The sequence below is a fragment of the Crotalus tigris genome, unplaced genomic scaffold (genome assembly GCF_016545835.1).
Source record: "Crotalus tigris isolate CLP2741 ecotype Arizona unplaced genomic scaffold, ASM1654583v1 scf7180000018057.1800818, whole genome shotgun sequence".
NCBI lineage: Eukaryota > Metazoa > Chordata > Lepidosauria > Squamata > Viperidae > Crotalus > Crotalus tigris.
In genome coordinates this window covers 1,168,603-1,188,843 of record NW_024096800.1, presented here as the reverse complement: position 1 = coordinate 1,188,843, position 20,241 = coordinate 1,168,603, and the positions used below count along the sequence as shown (strand labels likewise).

At 39.5% G+C, this 20,241-nt stretch overlaps 1 protein-coding gene across 3 annotated transcripts in view; it reads right to left on the bottom strand.

Moving 5' to 3' along the window:
* Positions 1 to 361: 361 nt before the first annotated feature.
* Positions 362 to 20,241, bottom strand: part of KCNH4 (potassium voltage-gated channel subfamily H member 4) — a 66,254-nt gene continuing 46,374 nt past the window's right edge. Inside the window, exons 10-13 of one of the 3 annotated variants that reach the window (XM_039347250.1) lie at positions 17,553 to 17,591; positions 15,683 to 16,053; positions 13,211 to 13,317; positions 362 to 603 (exon numbers count right to left, since the gene is read on the bottom strand). In XM_039347250.1, the coding sequence (XP_039203184.1) occupies positions 509 to 603; positions 13,211 to 13,317; positions 15,683 to 16,053; positions 17,553 to 17,591 (612 nt within the window). In that variant the 3' untranslated portion in view covers positions 362 to 508. Of the gene's footprint in view, positions 604 to 10,550; positions 11,468 to 13,210; positions 13,318 to 15,682; positions 16,054 to 17,552; positions 17,592 to 20,241 lie in introns of those variants that run through there. The other 2 variants (XM_039347248.1, XM_039347249.1) reach the window with 2 other exon arrangements.

The window sequence follows — 20,241 nt, the reverse complement described above, 5'->3', positions numbered from 1 at the left end:
TCAGTTGGAAACATGTGGGGATTAGATTTTGATCTCGGCAGTTACGTAGGAATGCGAGGTCACATAAAATGGAAGCTCTTTGGACTTCAAGTTTTTCATAGGTCCTGGTCAGATGGTGGATTTCCTCCCCGTAGAGGTTCGATATTTGTTTTCTGAGGTTTTCGCGGGTATTTGTATATAGGTCTTTGGTTGTTCGGGTTTTCTCCCGCGTAAAATTGGAAGTGTCTTGGCAACGTTTCGACGAAGTCACATTCGTCATCTTCAGGCTGGTGTTTTTAGCTTCTTGCTTTGAGCAGCAATGTGTGGTTTTAGCTGTTTCTTCCTTTTAACTGCCAGTGAGGGTATGAACTGATTGGGTTCCTTCCCAATTCCTCAGATTGTAAGGTAAATGCACTTTGCACATATTCAGAAGTATTTTCATTTCACATATAATTTTATACTTTTTACAGCAAAGTTCTGATATAATAAATAGATTTTAGAATGGAGCCTTATTGACTCTGTCCACAAATTAAGACTTGTGTCTTACCTCTTGATTCAGCTTTCTGATGTTCTGCTTTACCTCATCAGTTTCTGTAGCTAACACAAGATTGGTTGGTCCTGTCCCTGTGAGAAAATCCAAAGGAATGAGGGATGTAATTGTAAATTTTCACAGGTTGGTTTCTAACCTATCTCTAATATTAAATTCATACTATTTATGTATTGCTAAAAAAGAAATATGTAACCTAAACAAGAAAACCAAAAGATGAGGGTCAGATATCATTTATACTAAAATACAACATATCTCCCATTGCTTTATGTCTCACATAATGCAAAATACTGTGCCCCAGTGACCAAAGTGTCTGCTGACTACCAATAGACAACTTGAAGTCTCTTCCTGCTTTTCTTTTGGGCTTGAACTGGACATATTTCAAGCAGGTCAGCTTTGAACAAAGAACTAAAAGTAGATCCCTGGATTTCCTTCCTTATACTATAATGGATGTCTAAGCATAGTTCGTATATTGTTATATGTTATGTTATGTTTTATGCTGTGTTGTATATATAACTAATTCTTTTTAAATAAAAAAAAATGCCCCAAGAAAATATAATGCTTACAAAGAAGATAAGCCTGTTTTTTTTTGGGGGGGGGGGAATGGCATCATGTCAGCTTTGGAGGGAATTTAGAGGAATATACAAATCTAAATCTCTATGCAGGGAAGAGGAGGAGAATGTTACAGAACTAGTTTCATTTCTGATGAAAAATTGATATTTGGGTGGAACATAGAAGAGCTTTCAGTTACGTGAGCCTCCTCCAGCAGCAAAAAACTGGTACAGGCTGGACAGAACATCAAACATTTGCAAAGAAAAGTTGAATTTCACAATCCATCTATATATTTTTCTATATATTTTATAAGTTGTTGCACAAAGTAATCTTACAGGGGAAATGGGCGGCATAAAAATTTGATAAACAAATACATACTATAAAAATGTCAAGCAAGCAAGTCAAATTGCATACCTTGCTTTCACTTTTTTAATGAAGAAGAGTCAAAATCATGCTTGCACTCTTAGCAGCAGAAGACCAATATATTTAGAGAGCACCAGTTAGGGGAAAGCAAATTTAGCTTATAATGAAGTACTGTTATTTATATTCCCCATTTCTTCTGGTAGGAAATGATAGGTTAACTTGGCATTATATTCTATATTGTAGAAGGTAACCTTCTGCCTGATGACTTCTTCTGTTTCAAAGACAATTTAATCTAAATCCCATTTAAAGATAAAGAACCTAGAAAGAGAAACTAGGGCTGTTGAAGATGCTCATCAATATTGAAGACCTAAAGCATATGCTGAATATAGACTCATAGAACACACATTCATAGTTTTCCTTATTATGCACAGTAGTTCAGTTTAAAATTTTTATCATTTCAATTTGGTATATTATTTGGTATATCCATGTATTTATTTTGCAATTTTTGGGGACTGACTAGAGGTATAAAGAATTCAATTATGCTAGTCAAGAGTTCAGCAGCACTAGTCTGCAAAATAAAGAATATAAATAATTTATCCTTGTACAGGTACACTAGAAAATTGTGAAACAGACTCCCGACTATTTTATTAGCTATCTTCAAGCCATTGCTCTCCAACCCCATCTTGAACATATGAGATAATTCTTATCAATTAGCACTATCCATCAATGCTCATTTAAACATAAAATCTGCCAGTGCCATTCAGCCATTGAAAAGACATTGCTCAAGCTTCTTGTGTTCCAACTGACATCTAGTGCTAGAAACATCAATAGTCTATTAGTGCCAATTAGCAAGCAGGCTATATAACAGATACGTCATCTGACAACATTGCCCATTGCAATTTTGGTTATTATTTTTCTATTTAATTTAACAACAATAATTGAGAAAGCCAAAACAAAATCATCCATTAAAACCTTTTCTCACCAAAATATACAACAGGATAATATGAGATTTTTCCTGGTCTGCTATTTAAATCAAAACAGTTCATTCCAGAGCCTGGAATTTGACATAGCTTTCACAAAGCAACTGACAGGAAGGCAAGATTGAACAACCAGGGCAATATTCAAATTATATGGAAGAACATAGGACTTTCCTAAATAGAGGCCTTTTCTCAAAGTTTTCTCAAAATTCACAAATATACACACTCTACTCTGAGGATTCTTTAGGACAGCACAAACAATCAGAAAATGTTTCCCTAATGAGAAACCATAATCACAAGGAGATAGTAAAATATATTAATATACTATAAAATATTATGCAAATAATAAACTCTTTTACATTTATTTCTTAAAATATATAATTTCATCAACCATATGCCCTTTGATAGATCTGATAGATCAGATGATGCTGATTAAAAGGCTTTGGAGCTTAAATAAAAGTAAACATGGAAATAGAAGTATTATTTTTCTATGAGACCTGTCATAAAGAGTTACTGACCAGTATCAGTGAGTTCCATACATACAAAAGGAAGAGAAAGAGAACTATTTTTGGCTATTGCCATCTACAGTGACTAGAATGATTGAAGTCTAATTAATGGGTAAACATTGATGGAGGTTTGTGGCTATGTAATAGAGAATTGGATTATGTGATTTTTTTTATAAATTTATTTTCTACATGAATAGTTCATTTATAATCATCATTAATGAAAGCTATTTGACAAAAATAGTTCTCCAATTCACATTTTATATAAGATCCAAAAGGTTTTTGTTATGTCCCGAGCCTTGCAAATGGGCTCGGGGCATTTGCAGGCAGTCCCGGGCAGGTGCAAGCTACCCGGGACCAGACAGGCTGTCGCCAGCGCCTGTGCGCATGCGCGGGTGCTGGCGCGGGAAAAGTAACACATTGACCTGGGAATTGCCTATATAAGAGGCTGGGAGGTTTTGGGCATTGCTGAAGCCTTCACCTGTAAGCTGAACACAGAATAAAAGAAAACCTGAGAACTACAACTGCTTCTCGCGTCTGCTTTTCGCCAAGGACTCAACACTGGCGACGAGGATGGGATGCCTTACATCGCCTGGAAAGGAAGAGGTGTAAGCTTACCCAAGTGAGTCCTGAGCAGCGGAACGGCATTGACTCGGCACCTACCCGCCAATCCAGTGCGCATTCGGGGGTAGGCTGGCTGATAGACCCGTCTCCTGAAAATGGCAAAAGTCGGAAGGCTTTCGGAATTCGACGTCTCACATCCAGAGCGGTGGGAGTCCTACATAGCCAGGGTGGAAAATTACCTCAAGGTAAACCAAGTGAGGGAAGATAGCTTGAAGGCTGCCACCCTGCTTTGTGTCTGCGGTCAAGACGCCTTCGAAATCGCAGAGAACCTTGCAGCACCTGTCCCATTAGAGTCTGTCAGCTACGCAGATCTAAAGAAGCTATTGAAGGAGCACTTCCAGCCCAAGATGTCCGTCATCGCATGGCGCCACACCTTCGAGCAGAGGGATCAACGATCCGGAGAGTCGGCCAAAGAATACATCGCCGCATTGAGGAAGGCCGCCAAGCACTGCGAGTTCAAGGACCTCGAAGAACGACTGAGGGACCGATTCGTGTGCGGTTTAAGGCATCGAGATCTACAACAGAGGCTTTTCGCCAAAGAAGACTTGTCCTTCCAAGATGCCTTAAGAGAGGTCACCGCAGAAGAAGCAGCAGGCGGCGCCGTCAAAAACATGCGGCCGATCAGGAACAGTCCAGATGTTGCATCCGTGCACCAAGAGGACGTCCAAGGGAACTCCGAGGAGGATCCGGACGAGGAAGTCGACCGTCTCCACCCCACGAAGGAAGGGAATCAGAAAGGAAGCTCTGCAGTTCCCCTCAAGTGCATCGGCTGTGGAGGTCGCCACAGGAGAACCGACTGCAAGTTCCGCTCCGCTATCTGCCGGGCGTGCGGGAAACAAGGACATATTGCAGCTGTGTGTCTGGGCCGACGAAAGGTACAACCTCAGGAAGAACTGCGCCTGAAAGGTACCAGGGTCCCCAGCCAGAATAGGGTAGGTTTTTGCGCTTCGCGAAGAAGCATCTTCAGGACAGGCACACAAAAGCCCATCAAGAAAAAGCTGTCACTCAAGGTGAAGCTACAAGGGGTTCCATTAACTATGGAACTAGACACGGGGTCTGCCCTTTCAATCATATCCTTACATACATTTAGGAAGATTTGTTCCGGCAGTGGAACTCAGGCTAAATTAAGGCCTTCTGACATTGTGTTAACAGACTTTCAAAATTCGAGAGTGTGTGTTAAGGGGGAGGCCACCCTTAACGTACAGTATAAGAATTTTGAAGGTCCACTAGACCTATTAGTAGTAGGGGGTGAACGAACGAGTCTCATAGGACTCGATTGGTTTGAAGCCTTGGGGATACACGTCACGGGGCTCAACAGCTTACAAACACTCGACCTACAGGAAGTCTGCAAAGAATTTGCAGATGTCTTCAGCCCCCAGCTGGGCACATTCAAGGGACCCCCTGTGTCCTTAAAACTAGACCCCACTGTCACGCCCATTAGAATTAAAGCAAGAAGGGTCCCTTTTGCTTTAAAGAGTAAAATTGACACTGAGTTAGACAAACTGATCCAACAGGGAATCCTAGAACCTGTTGATTCCAGCCCTTGGGAGACCCCCATTGTCACGCCTCTAAAGGCAAATGGGGACATTCGCATTTGTGCTGACTACAAATGCACTCTTAATAAGGCATTGCAGCAACATGCCTATCCTGTTCCTGTGGTCAGTCATATTCTGGCCTCCCTCAAGGGGGGGCGCGTTTTTGCAAAGCTTGACCTAGCTCAAGCGTATCAACAGCTGCCTGTTGATGATGATGCTGCTATAGCTCAGACTATTGTGACCCACAGGGGAGCCTTTAAGGTAAAAAGGCTACAGTTTGGAGTGAATGTCGCTCCTGGGATTTTCCAAAGCGTAATGGAAAACACACTACGGGGCATACCGGGGGTTTGCCCCTACTTTGATGATGTCTTAATTGCAGGAGACTCCACACACATTCTAGCTGAAAGGCTAAGGGCTGTTCTGTTAAGATTCAGGAAAACAGGCCTCAAGCTCAAAAAAGACAAATGCAAAATTGGGGTGCCTTCTACTGAATTTCTGGGATTCAAAATTGATGCTGCTGGGATTTACCCTGCTGAATCCAAACTAATTGCCATTTTAGAAGCACCTAGGCCAAAGTCTAAGGCCGAACTTCAGGCCTTTCTGGGCCTCCTGAATTTCTACAATTCCTTTCTTCCACATAAAGCTAGTGTAGCTGAGCCTCTTCACAGGCTATTAGACAAACAAGCAGTGTGGCAATGGTCACAAACACATGAGGCTAGTTTCAATGAGGTCAAGGCTTTACTCACTTCTAACAGTGTACTTGCACACTTCAATGAGTCCCTTCCTGTGTGCATCGCTTGTGATGCTTCCCCTTACGGGGTAGGAGCCGTCCTGAGCCACCTCAGGTCTGATGGAACTCAGGTTCCTGTTGCATATTACTCCAGAACACTGTCTTCTGCTGAGCGCAACTACGCTCAGATAGACAGGGAGGCTCTGGCTGTTGTTGCTGGAATTAAAAAATTCCATGATTTCTTGTATGGCAGGCATTTCACGGTCTTCACTGACCATAAGCCTCTGCTGGGACTGTTTACCACATGTAAACAAACTCCCCAAATCATTTCCCCTAGAATGCTTAGGTGGTCTATTTTTCTGTCTGCATATGATTTTTCCTTACTCCACAAGCCTGGGAAAGAAATGGGCCATGCTGATGGCCTCAGTAGATTGCCCCTGCCAGTAGTAGAAGCTGACCCTGCGCCAGCTGTCAACATTCTATCCATCCAAGCCTTGCCCGAGTCCCCTCTGAATGCCAGGGATGTCGCCGCTGAAACAGGCACAGATCACACACTTTCACGTGTCCTTTCTTGGGATTTGTCTGGATGGCCTGAGCACTGCCCTAGTCCTGAGTTTCAGAGTTTCTGGTCCAAAAGGAACGAGTTGTCCACTTCTCAGGGTTGTCTGCTTTGGGGAAACAGAGTTGTCATTCCCACCTCAATGAGGACTAGGATCTTAGAGTCCCTCCACGAGGGTCATCCTGGCATTGTTCGCATGAAGGCCCTAGCGTGCAGCCACTTGTGGTGACCTGGCTTAGATAAGGACATTGAGGCTAAGGTGCATGCATGCCACCTGTGCCAGCGCTCTCGCCCAGAGATGCCCCAAGCTCCTGTGCATAGATGGGAGGATACACAGTCCCCATGGTCTAGGGTGCACATTGACTACGCTGGGCCCTTTCAGGGCCAGTTCTTCTTGGTCCTCGTTGACAGTCATTCAAAATGGCTTGAGGTTGTACCTGTCTCATCCACCACCACTGCAAAGACTATTCAGGTACTGAGGGGGATTTTTGCTGCACACGGGCTCCCAGATGTCATCGTGTCTGACAATGGCCCTCAATTTACTTCCTCCAAATTCCAAGCTTTCTTACAGGCTAACATGATTCGTCATGCCACGTCTGCAACCTTCCACCCGTCCACCAACGGTATGGCTGAACGCATGGTCCGCATCACAAAGGACGCCTTGAAAAGACTCACCTATGGGGACTGGCATCACAGGTTGGCTGACTTTCTCCTTTCTTACCGCACCACACCGTCCACTTCTACAGGGAGAAGCCCAGCTGAACTTCGCTGGGGGCGCAAACTTACTACGAAGCTTGACCGGTTGCATCCGGACAGACTGCCTTCATCTACCTCACATCCTAGAGCACCTAGACAACTACTTGTGGGTGCCCCGGTTTGGACTCGCAATTACGGGCCTGGTCATACATGGGTCCCCGCTTCTATTTCCAGGGTCACAGGTCCTCTATCCTACGAGGTAGCCCTGGACAACGGTCGTGTCCTGCGTCGGCACATCGACCAACTCCGCCCTAGGCGGGATCTTTCAGATGAGACTCCTGAATCTTTTCCAGGGGGGAGGGGGACCCTTTAGACCAAAGGGAGGAGCACGAGCTGCTGCCCACCTCCAATGATGGAGCCACAAACGGCCCATTCCAAGATTCCGCGAGTGCCCCAAACAGGAATTCTAAGAGCCTATCCAACTACCAGGCATTCACGCCTACTCCAGCCAGGGAGTCACCCCGGGGGTACAATCACTATTCACCTGCACAGCACAGTACTCCAGTCAGGGAGGATACCTGGGAGCATCCCAATAAATCATATCCCGCAAGAGAGCTGGCACATAATCCCCAGAGTTGGCCTGACCTTACCCCAAGTCCTACAGGGGGTCAAACATACAGGGAGGTGGTCGAGGAACCAAGTCCCGACCGCAACACCTCTAGCCCAAATCAGGGAGTAACTGAGTTTTGGGAAGGTACAGAAACCCACACGAGCCCGGACACAGAACGGGGTTTAGGGATTGGACAGCCTCCTGACAGGTCTTGGACGGACCTAGGAGGTTCTACAGAGACGCCCAGCAGTGGCTATCACTTCAAGGGGCCCGAGGGCCTACAGCTAGGCAGGTCAACCAGGTCACAAAGTGACAGAAGCCCTGGCCTGACGAGCCCGGTGGGCGAGCAAGCAGGCCAGGCATTGGGGCATAGTCCTTGGAAGGCACCAAGGCAAGATAAGGAGAACAGGTTCACGTCTCCCTTCAGTCAGGATACACCTGTCAGAAACCCAGAGCTGAGAAGGTCACAGAGAGCAAGGAAATCTCCTAAGTACTTAGAGGATTACATAACATTGCTGGCTAAACAAAAGCCAGTAAACAGTAGGAGCACTGGGGAGTAGAACACTGCATCAAGAAATAATTGTATGCTGGTAGTAGTCTTAGCCCGGGGGAAAGGGGTGTTATGTCCCGAGCCTTGCAAACGGGCTCGGGGCGTTTGCAGGCAGTCCCGGGCAGGTGCAAGCTGCCCGGGACCAGACAGGCTGTCGCCAGTGCCTGTGCGCATGTGTGGGTGCTGGCGCGGGAAAAGTAACACATTGACCCGGGAATTGCCTATATAAGAGGCTGGGAGGTTTTGGGCGTTGCTGAAGCCTTCACCTGTAAGCTGAACACAGAATAAAAGAAAACCTGAGAACTACAACTGCTTCTCGCGTCTGCTTTTCGCCAAGGACTCAACAGTTTTGGTCACATATTTGCTGCAGTAAGTTTAGATTCAGTTTCATCTGCATTTGTTTTGTAAGGATATTTACAAATATGTAGAACATATCTGGCTTTCTAGTTATCCCTCATTTTTAATATTAAAATTAAAAGTCTTTAACTTGTACTATTGTATTTTTAAATATGATTATAATTTTTCTTCTCTTTTTTGTTGTTTACAATAGCAGCAAACATAGAGAACTATCTGAGTAAGCAAAGTACAATTGGCTGTATATTCCTTGGGTTTCTCCCTTTCCAAACAAACAGAAAGTCTTCCGTTACCTATTGTTTTCTGTTTTATCAGATTTGTAAAGCAATGATGAAAAGATTTGAAATCAGCCAGATTCAGGTAACCCATTGTCCATCCAGTTCCATTTTTGTCCATTCTACCTTCAAGATTACACATCATAATTTGATGACAAATTGCTGCTTTTCATAAGATGATTTTTCATATTTGTAGAGACTAAATCGAGACTGTGGTCATGGACTTTTAGGGTCAAGTATCCACCCATATTCCTCACCTCTGATGTCAATATAAGATTAGTATTATGCTTCCTGAAAATATTGGAGGCCAAATTTTAGATAGAAAAAAAAAGATGCAAACCAAGTGTTATCCCACTCTAAATTTGCTTGTACCCTTATCAAAACATGGATGTTTCCAGATTTGGGGATCTTAGCATTGCTAATCAAAATTATCTTTATAGACAATTTGTCTTTTTCTTCTTAGGGGATTGGGAATGGAAAAAGTTAATAATAAAAAAGAAGGATGGTTGGAAAAATGTGGGAGATTTAAAAAGGAAATTATGTTTTCTAAGCTCAATTAGAAAATCTAGGTAAGAGCCTGGAAAATGATGATCATTTACTGGCTTAAAATGCATTTCTTTCCAGAGGGACTGTCCTTGTTAGTGCTGACTGACATCTTCCCTTCCTCCTGGAAGCAGGCAATAGATCATAAACTGAGCTCTTATGGGCTCTCTTCAGTATTCTTAATGTCTCTAGGCTTTGACCAAGCAAAGCAAGTAGTATTCAATAGAATGAAGGACATGGAGTTCCAAGAAGAACTAAATAGGTTGCCTCGCCACAGTAGGGGTAGAATCAAACAGGGTGTGTGGGAATCGGCAAGATATCTGAATGATCTGACCTTCCCAAAACAAAGAATAGCTTTCTTCAGAGACAAATTTAACATTTTTCCCTCAACACTCCTCCAGGGCAGGTATAAGAGACCACCAATAGCAGAACGAGTATGTATATGTGGTAAAGGAGAAGTCGAAGACATCTCACATGTTTTATTGTACTGTGAGTTATATCAAGTTTATAGGTCAGCATATATTCTCCCCTTATTAGAGAGATTGCCAGGGAGGGCAGACAATTTTTATGTAGGCTTTCTCCTCCAAGCCCTTCTATCACGCATGCAGTGGCAAAATACTGTATTGCGGCAATGTCTACAAGAAAATAATTGGTTACAGATTTATAGCTGTCAACTTGCGCCAATTTTTTGGAGATATCTCTAATAATTTTTGGAACATTATATTTACTCACACACTTATCGGCTTTCCACTCACGTAAACTAGGAGTGACCCCAACATTTTGAGATCATGTATTTTCTTAACAGGGATGTTATTATTTACTATTAATGTCAGTACTATTTTTATTTTATTTATTTTTTTCTTAATATATTGTAAAAAGTGATGTCTACTGCTGGTCTATGACCGTAATAAAATTATTATTTATTTATTTATAAGCTCAATTAAAATTCTATGATTGAGATAGGACAAAAGCATATTAAAAATCTAGTCCAGAAATGTTCCATATTTTAAGGATATTTTAATAATTAGGCTGTTTCCAAAGTTATTAACTGTAGTTTTTCAATTAGTTCAATTTACTTAATTGAGGAGTTTCTAATGGGTCCTCCCAGGAAAAGAAAAGGCAAAAAAAAAAACAATCAAATGATTTGTTCATATCTCAGTTTATATTTTTTTAATTTGAACTTGTCTAAAATATATACTGTACAACATTTCTTCATTATAGTAATATCCTGTTCTTTGCATGTAGGTTCATGTGTAATATTGCCCATTTTGAGATGCAATATGCAACATTTTTGCAAAATGGTATCCCAACATTACACTGAACCTTTACAAGTAAAGTATTAAAATACAACTATATAGAATGACTAGTTCAATCCAGGGAAGAAAGGCATGCAGAAAATGGCTCTGTAAATAATGGAGCCAACATTAGCAACTAAGAACAGGGAGCTGATGAGTAGATCATTGCTTCAACTTTCTCTGGATGAAGAGAGATCCATGGATCACCCAAGCTATGTTGCATACAGTTGTTTGTTTTGAGGACACTTGCAAAGCATGGGATAACCAGGAGGAGAGAGAATTTGCCATATTTACTCCAGCCTCGAATGTAGCCTTTTAAAGGACTCTGTTTTCGCAGTTCTCTTGATAATCATTTTTGGAAATTGCCTGTTAATTGCTTTAAAGAAGTTATGAACTTTCAAAATGACAAGTTTGGAAACACCAGGTGAGTGCCTTCAATCTCTAATTAATGTATGAGATATATCTTTGTAATCTTTAAAAATTTAAAATAAACAGCAAAAAGCAGGACAAGATTTTGGTTACAGAAACTTTTGAACAATGAAAATCTCAGAAACAATGGAATATTGGGTTTTGAATATTAAGACTTTGAAATTACTTTTAAAGAATAAATGCATTTTTATAGGAAAGAAAAACTTTTAGATATTGGAGACATAAAAAGACAAGCAACTTATAATGGTGTTCAGAGACATTTTTGAGGAACTGCATCAGGACACTGAATCAATAGTGTAAGCTGTGTTATGTCTTCTTAGGAACAGTCTATTCCCCATAGAAAATGCTTCAGAAAAAGATATGCAACAAAGTTTTGAGAACAATATGAACAAAACTTTAAACAAGAACTTGTCAATGGACATTAAAAAACATTGGATGCCTTAAAAATTAAGAAGGAAATACAATTGTCAATCACGGCAATTAGAATATTTGTTTTGCTGGTCTATTTAAAGTTTTGAAGAAATTTAAAACAAAAATCAATAATCATCTGAATGGATTAATGAGTAACATCATTTTATGTAAAAAGAAGGAACACAAACTTAGTTTATCTGATCAGGGTTGAAATGGGGCATATTGATTTGTTGGCATCTGGATTATAAAAATAATGTGATTTGCTTATAGTTAGTGTTTAAGCATTTTTTCTCTAACTTGCTTTATGCATCCTATTCTGATAGCATTTAAATTGGCTTTGTGTCTACAGTAACTGTCCTTTCATTTGAAGTAAGGAATTTTTGTGAGTTTGTTCTCTTTAAAGAGGAAATTATCCTTTCCTCTCATGTCAAATTTCAGTCTTTTGTTTATACTAGGACAGAGGTCCCCAATCTTTTGGGCACCAGGGACCGGTTAAAGGGAGAGAGGTTTTTCTGCCGACTGGGGGGAGGGGCGTGGTTTTGTGTTTTGCCTGCATCCCGCGGATAGGGTTTTGCTTGTTTGTGCAGCTCGGTTGCTGGAATGCTGCAGCCCGGTACTGATCCTGGACCAGGGGTTGGGGACTCCTGTACTAAGATATTGGGACTACTTTATGCCTTCTAAATATAGAATATTTATAGAATATAAGTATATTAAATAATCAGATTAAAATAAAATAAATATAAAATTAATTAATTAACTAATTAATAAAATATAAATATTTATAGAATATTTATTTGAATGGACATGTTATTGGAAATTCTATTGCAGCTGATAGCTGCAATAGAAGCATGTTGTCTATTGGATTTGCTTACAGTTAACATGGTGTTTAAGTCTATTTCTCTACAGTTATTTTATCCTAATTTCATAGCACTTAAATTGGCTTTGTATCTAATTGTTTTTCCATTTGAAGTAAGGGATATTTTTGAGCTTTTTCTCTTAAAAGGATAAACTGTCCCTCTTTATCATATTAAATTTTAGTCTTTTGTTTACACTAGGATACTTGGGACCACTTTATGCCTTCTAAATGTGAATTTGCTTACAGTGAGGAATAGAGATAGGGAATGGTGAGTTTTGTATGTGTTGATGTTATTATTTAGTTGCCTTGAAGCGTGAGATGGGTGGCAAATAAATTTGTTAATAATTATTATTATTTTAAAGCTCTGGTTGATCTTTTGCTGATACTTGGATTAGAGGAGACATTTCTACTGATTTGCTTATATATGTGTTTTATATCTGTTAATTAAGAGAAGGTGAAGAGATAGTGAAATTATTAATATTTACATTGATGACATTGGGAAATTGCTTTCTTAGGATTATTTTCTCTATCCCTCCCTTTCTATTTCTTTTTTGTATTCATGCATTTTTTCTTTCCTTTCTTCCCTTTTTCAGTTTGCATTATCTCTTACTATTGTAATTAAAATTTTAAATAAAATTATTTTTTAAAAAGAGGTGACTAATTTAAATTATTTGAAAATGAGCCATGTTGACCCTCTTTTGAGTTCAGAGGAAATAAGTAATACTCTACAATATTTTTTAATGAGTAATGATGGTTAATGTATAAGTAGCTTCTGATCTGTAAAGAACCTGTAAAGAACCTCTCTTCAGTTGTCTAGGTTACCTGTTATCATAGGATCCTGCACCAAAGTCTGCTGGGCTTGTTCCACATTAAAACTAAATGTTTGTGTCTCTGATGTTCCACTGTCATCTTCAATGCCATCAACAATTCTAGAGAGGTGGGAACAGGGAATCAGCCAAGAATTATGGGACAAAAAGTAAAGCCTCCACATTCAGAAACTTTCTCTCTATGAATAAGAAGTTGAGCATAAAGAATACAAGCCACCTTTCTCCATTATTTCCTTTGTGCCCCCTATGATAACTGGTGTTCTGCCCTTGTGTACAAAACACACATAATTGATTTGCAACTCAGATCTACATTGTTAATCAAATGGATAATGTATTATCCAAACCTGAATACCATATAACCCACTGAGAAAAATTACTCATTCATATGAAGATGGAAAGCAGACTTTGAATGGGGGCAGAGATATATATATCCACACAGATACCCACACAAAGAGATGAAAAATTATAATCTAGGCAATGCTGACCCAAGATATTTGGCACATGTGACAGAAAAGCCAAATGGCATAATCATTTTTGCTGGCTAATTAAAGTGGAGCATGACCTAAAGCAGACATGTCAAACTCATGATGTCACATGATGTCGTGCAACGAATCGGGACAGTTTTGCCATTGCCAGCAATGGGGTGGGCAAGGCTTCCACATGATGCATCCAGCCCATGGGCCGGCAGTTTGACACCCTGACCTTAAGGATATTATTTAAAAAAACATTACCATAAAGGGCCACCTGATCAAGAATGAGCTCAGTAGGAGCTACACAGAAGCACCCAATCATCTTTGACTGGTTTAAAAAAACTAAGTAAAACCAGAGATGGCTAATATTTGCCTTGGAAACCACCAGGGCTGTGGGTTAGACTGGGATGTTGGAAAAACATCCTTGTTAAAGTAAGTGGCAAACCACTTCTACCTTGCTGTCAAGAAAAGCACATAGATTTTTTTTCTTCCTAGCATTTTGCCTATTAGTGCAGGTCTGTTTTGGGGGAGTGGAGGTCAACTGAATGTTGATCCATTGGTTACACCAGCAACTGACTGACCTGCTTGTTGGCTGAGCCTGGTGTTTTAGGCTGAGAGTGACTGCCCAAAGTCACCCAGCCGGCTTTCATATCTAAGGTGGGACTAGAATTCACATCTGCTGATTTGACTCAAGAAAGTATTTATCTGTATCTTAAAGAACAACATACAAGAGTATGCATGCATTTGGCCAAATCCCAAAGTTTCTAGCTTTCCTGGTGCATTGTTAGTGATGTAGAAATTTGTACTAGAACAGATCTAAACAAATAATACCTTTTCTGCTAAACTGATCATATAAGGAAAATGTAAAATCAGAAGTAGAAGGAGGCAGTAGAGTAATATATTTCTAAGCCTTGAATAAACTAAGTTACAAAGAGGTTTATGGAGGCTCTCAGATAATGCTGACTTTCTTTATTAATTCTATCAGCCTGGAGCAAAAGTGTTAAAAGAATATTGCTGCAATCTATGGGATCCACACTAAATCATTAGCTTGCACAATGACATATGTTCAAATCAATAATCCCTACCCAATAGAACTTCTGATACATTACTAACTACAGAAAATAATTATTCATTATTCATTATCAGTTATCATAACTTCCAAAATTCCCACACATTCCCTTCTGAGATGCATGTCTAAGAGTTGTTCTGGAATTGGGTGATGCCAAATCTAAATAGATAGATAGATAGATAGCTAGATAGCTAGATAGCTAGATAGATAGATAGATAGATAGATAGATAGATAGATAGATAGATAGATAGAGTCATTTTCATACAAACTGCCAAACGAAACCATAGAAATAGAATGTGATAAAACCATCCCTGATGGTTTTCACAATTACATCATAATTAACCAACAAATCTGAAATTTTGAAGGCTTCCTAAGACTACTTCTCCCATATTCCATATTTATAACAATCTTTTCCCCAAGGTATTCTCTTTTGATAATCCTCGGTAAAACCTTCTTGTTCATAAAGATCTTGAATCTATCAAAATTAAATTTGACATGCTTGATCCTTGCTATAGGGGGCAGCTATGCCTGCAAATTTATCCCACTTCTGCTAAACAAATATAGGCAGCATTCGTGAAAAAAAAAATACAACAAAATCCAAAGCCCATTCACATATTTATCTGATATTTGGCATTCTATATCTCTGAAATAAATTTCCCTAGAAATTGAAATCAATTTGACCAAATTATTATTTTTTAAATCTTGGAAGTAATAGAATCATTTAGATCATGATTTGCATTTGGGCCAAAATTTCTAAAACTAAAGAAATGTAAGGTGCTAGTTAAGGTTAAAACAGAACTTTGTATTTGGATCGAATCTCTTCTATGTGTCCAATCCACACTAATGGAACAAATGCTCAAGAACATATGGTGTATTATATATACATATTTCATGAGTTAAATCAAGGATCATGATGAGGCCCTCTTACCTGGGGCTGAGGTCTGGAGGTCCGCAGTGTGCGAGAGAGGGAATGAGAAGTTTGCTAGGCTTCTGGCCAATGAGACCGTCACTGTCAAAATGTCGCTCCTCCTGACGGCATTGTGGAGAAGGACTGTGGACCCGGTTGCAGCGGACTGGAGACCGACAAGTTCTCCTCAGGGCAGAGAACTGACGCAAATCATCTCCCAGAAGACTGCTGAGTGAACCCCGCCTTACTGGGCTATTGAGGTTGGGCAACATGATTTTTCGACGTGTGATTGTGGCAGGTGAAGGCTGAAAGAAGTCCTCAGAGTCCTCACTGTACTCCTGGATGGAAGGTAGGGTCTTCTCAGCGGCAGTAGCACAACTTTGAAGATGAGGCTGGCCAGGTGGGAAGAAAAATGTGTAGATTAATGAAGCCTATTTTACTTTAAATTTTTCTCACACACTAGCTGGGTTCTTAGAACATGCTCAATTTTCTAATGTTCTAAAGATTGTGTTTGTTAACTTTGAATAGCTTAACATGCAGCATTATCTAAACACAAGCCCAATTGGATAATTTATGATTCAGTGTAAGATGGAAACCAGAAAATGATTACTTGTTCTGAGTAATCAGAATCCAGCATTGTGAATATATAAAGTGTTACTGTTGAAATATAAATGAACTCCAGTAAGCAATTTGTGCATGAATATGTCCTTAGTTTTCAAATGCTCATTTATCATCATATCCCACTTTTTATAACTTTCAGAGTATAGATATTGATTTTGGAAGGTTAGCCAATTTTTCCCCATTTTATAATTTTGTGGTAACCAAGATGAAGACAAATAATTGTATGAACAAAACTAAGAGTAGACATGAAATAAATTTATATGCTAACCCAACACTTGAAAAATAAATTTTATGAGAACAGAAGCAATTCTGGATCAAGATCTGAACTCAAATTCATACTAGTTCACAATCTAACACAAGAATTCAGTTCACTATAAAATATAGGGCTTTTAATGCCAACTTTGTCTTACAAATTTTTATTTTGGATGGAAGATAACAATTATAGGCAATGAAACTTGAAATATCATTACAGTACCCTGAAATAGGATAAGACCACATCAAATAACCAAACCCATGTCATTGTTTGATTAAAAAAAGATGCCATGTCTGAATGCCCTCATCTGGGTAGGTCATGATGAGAGGAAGTTTCCAGAATATCCTTATGTGTCACTGTTCATCGGTCCGGAAAATCTTCTATGTCATTCTTCTGCAACTGGGTACTCTTCAGATGCATTGAAACTTTAATATGGATTTCTACACTGACAAGGAGTTAAATTCAAAGGCCTAGACAGGATTATAAGTACAACTCTCTGAGCCACAAAGGAAACTTCTCAAATTACCCCTTGCCCCCAGTATTCAGGGCTAAATAATCCCATAGCTAATGCAACAGGCAAAGGAAATGGAAGAAAAAAGTCATACCATCTCCTCATCCATTCTGTCATCACAGCTATAATGGACTTGTCCTTATGAGGGTTTTTCCTCATGTTCCTAGTCCCCCAAAATATTACTCCCCCCCTTTTACTTGCTTTCTACCATCTAGTTAATGATAGCTGACTTTAGAACAAAAGCAGATGAGGTGATAGCTATGGTGTCTCTTCCATCACTTGTTTCCTCTTACCTACTGTACAGGGGCTCCAAGATGGTTATTTCTGCAGTTTCACTATATTTATGCCAATGATCCTAAATATCATTTCTGTAAATTTATTGGACTATAACTCTCAGTATTCCCAGTGCAGAATTTCATTCACATCCACACAACTCCTCAAAATTCACCATAATCCAATGAAAAAACTTTGCCTACTTTTTTTCCTCAGTATAAACATCAAGTTACCTGGGATAAACGTGGGGATCTGGAAAATCGGAGAAGCCCCTGGAAGAAAAACAAAAATAAGAACATGAAAAGATTTAATTAATTACTTTTTACAAACCAATCCTTTGTGTGTGGGGGGGTGTTTATGGGCTTTTTGGCACTAGTGTATTATGCAATCTCTTCTCTGAATTATCAAACAGCCAGTTTCTTCAACACAAACTACATCAAAGTCATTATCAAGAAATCAAATAACATAGCAATGATCTTCAGGAGAGATAATTTTCTGCACTGGTGATGCAATAATAACTGATACTATAAAAACTGAGGACCAGCATTCACAGGACAGAGATGTCATTTATGCCAACAACTATTTGGTTTCAAGGTTATGAAGCACAAGGTAAAGGACTCTATTGAACCATGTGAAAGATAGGAAGAAGAACAGGCTCCAACCCTGTTATTCCATGCTCTATGGTTAAACCACTGTAGATATAAGATGGGAATAGCAACCTCTACAAAAAAAAAAAAAAAAATGCTCTTCCATTTGGCTTCATGAACATTGTTATCTAGCTGCTCCATGTCATCTATTTAAGATAAGCAATCAAATTAAATGATTTGTGAAGCTTAGCAATCAAATTAAATGATTTGTGAAGTTAGGGGATTAAGATTTATTGTGAGTTTGGCCTAGGGAACCCAATAGCTACCAGCTGAACATAGAGACTGGATGGCATAACTGGCTAACAATACAACCATCAGATGCTAGAATATTGCTGCTTGAGGACTAGTGTCTTACAATATAATTTTCTCTTCTCTCACCAATTGCTCTCATTCCTACCAAACAGCCTAATAGGAATACATCATACATCTGGTATGATGACACAAAAGTGTCATCATACCAGACAGGTGAAGGCAGAGAGGGGTCCATAGGCTACATTAAAATATTAGAAGGAGTTAGAAAAAAGAAGTTATCAGTTATGAATTACATCATGTTAGTCCTATACAACTTGTGGGGGGGGCAAGGCCCCTCTAATAAATTAAAAATAATCACAGGTTTAAATCACTGCTACAGAGAAGTCTAAAAATATAAAACCTAGTTTTTGAGAAAGGAAAACTGACTGTTATAAAGCAAAGCAAAATAGGTTAGATTACTTTTGGTTGATTGGCTGGTCCTAGATGAACCTGCCTGCCTGTACTCTCCTGGCTGAGAAAGTAGTCTTGAGAGTTGTTCCCTTGAGTTGTTAGTGGGGAGCATTCTTGGAAAGAAGCCTTTTCAATAGCATAACTCCCTAAGGTAAGGACAGTACATGCTAGTACATGGGAGCATACTATGCCTTTCAGAAGACAGTGCAAAATGTTCTCTTCCAACAAGCCTTGGGAGAAGAGGGTCTGAAGATTTGGTGATAACTGTCTGGGGAAGTGTAGAATTAATAGAATTATTAGGTAATTCATCTTTTCTATTTTGATGTTGGTAGGATTTCATTATTTCCAGTTAAAGCTACCTAGAATCTGTGGAGTAAGTGACCTATAAAAGGAAGGAAGGAAGGAAGGAAGGAAGGAAGGAAGGAAGGAAGGAAGGAAGGAAGGAAGGAAGGAAGGAAGGAAGGAAGGAAGGGCAACATAGATAGCAAGTTTCCCAAATTCAAAATATGCTCATTAGCTGAAAACAGTTAAAAATTCTGTGCCTAGACATTTTGATGCAAAATAAAGCTATTAAAGATTGCTAGTCAAGATAAGAATAGATAGTCATCAGGACAACACACAGCACCACCACTTGGAATATCAATATACTGAAAGCAGCTGCAAGACAATTCTATTTACTTTATGTATAGCTTCAAACTAGCTGAATATATATTTCCAAATGCTTCCAACTAGCCCAGGGGTAGGCAACCTTTGCTCTTTTATGACTAGTGGACTTTAACTCCCAGAATTCCATGCTAGCTCAGGAATTCTGGGAGTTGAGGTCCACGAGTCATAAAAGAGCCAAGGTTGCCTCCCCCAGAACTAGCCCATATTTAAAACCCTCTAATTTATTTTCTGACCATCTATGTAAGACCTATTCCCATTGATTAGATAAGTGATTCTACTCTCAACAAAAGTCTTTTTAGACCATGGCATGCAGAGCTTAGGTATTTCCTAGAAATGAATTCTAAATTCTCCTGCTGCATGAGACATTTGAGATTTTAGATTTAGACTGAGTTCAGATATAGCCTTTGTCTGGGTATGTGCAAATGTTCCTGTAAGTAAAATCCTTGATCTTGCATCAAAAGTTAAATTGTCAAATTGATTTGGAAACCCTTAATGGCAAACCTTAAGGGCCTGAAGTCTCATTCCTAGATTGTCAGGAATTTAAAACTACCATTGCAGCTTTCATTAGGTGAAATTTGTATAAACTATATGGCCACTTTCAGATATAGCAGCAATATCAAATGTAACTATGCCAGACCTGTGGCATTATTGCGTCTCAGGAAGAGAAGAGAAGAGAAGAGAAGAGAAGAGAAGAGAAGAGAAGAGAAGAGAAGAGAAGAGAAGAGAAGAGAAGAGAAGATATGCTTAACATAGGAATCCTTGATTATAGCAGGTTCACTATGCATTTTCTTCCATGTAATGAAGTAATGTATAGTGGATGTTCCTAGTCTCTCTACATCTGATGTCTATCTCTATAAATTGTGCAATTGAGGAAACAGAGTGGGCTATACATCCTTTGCTCTGGATA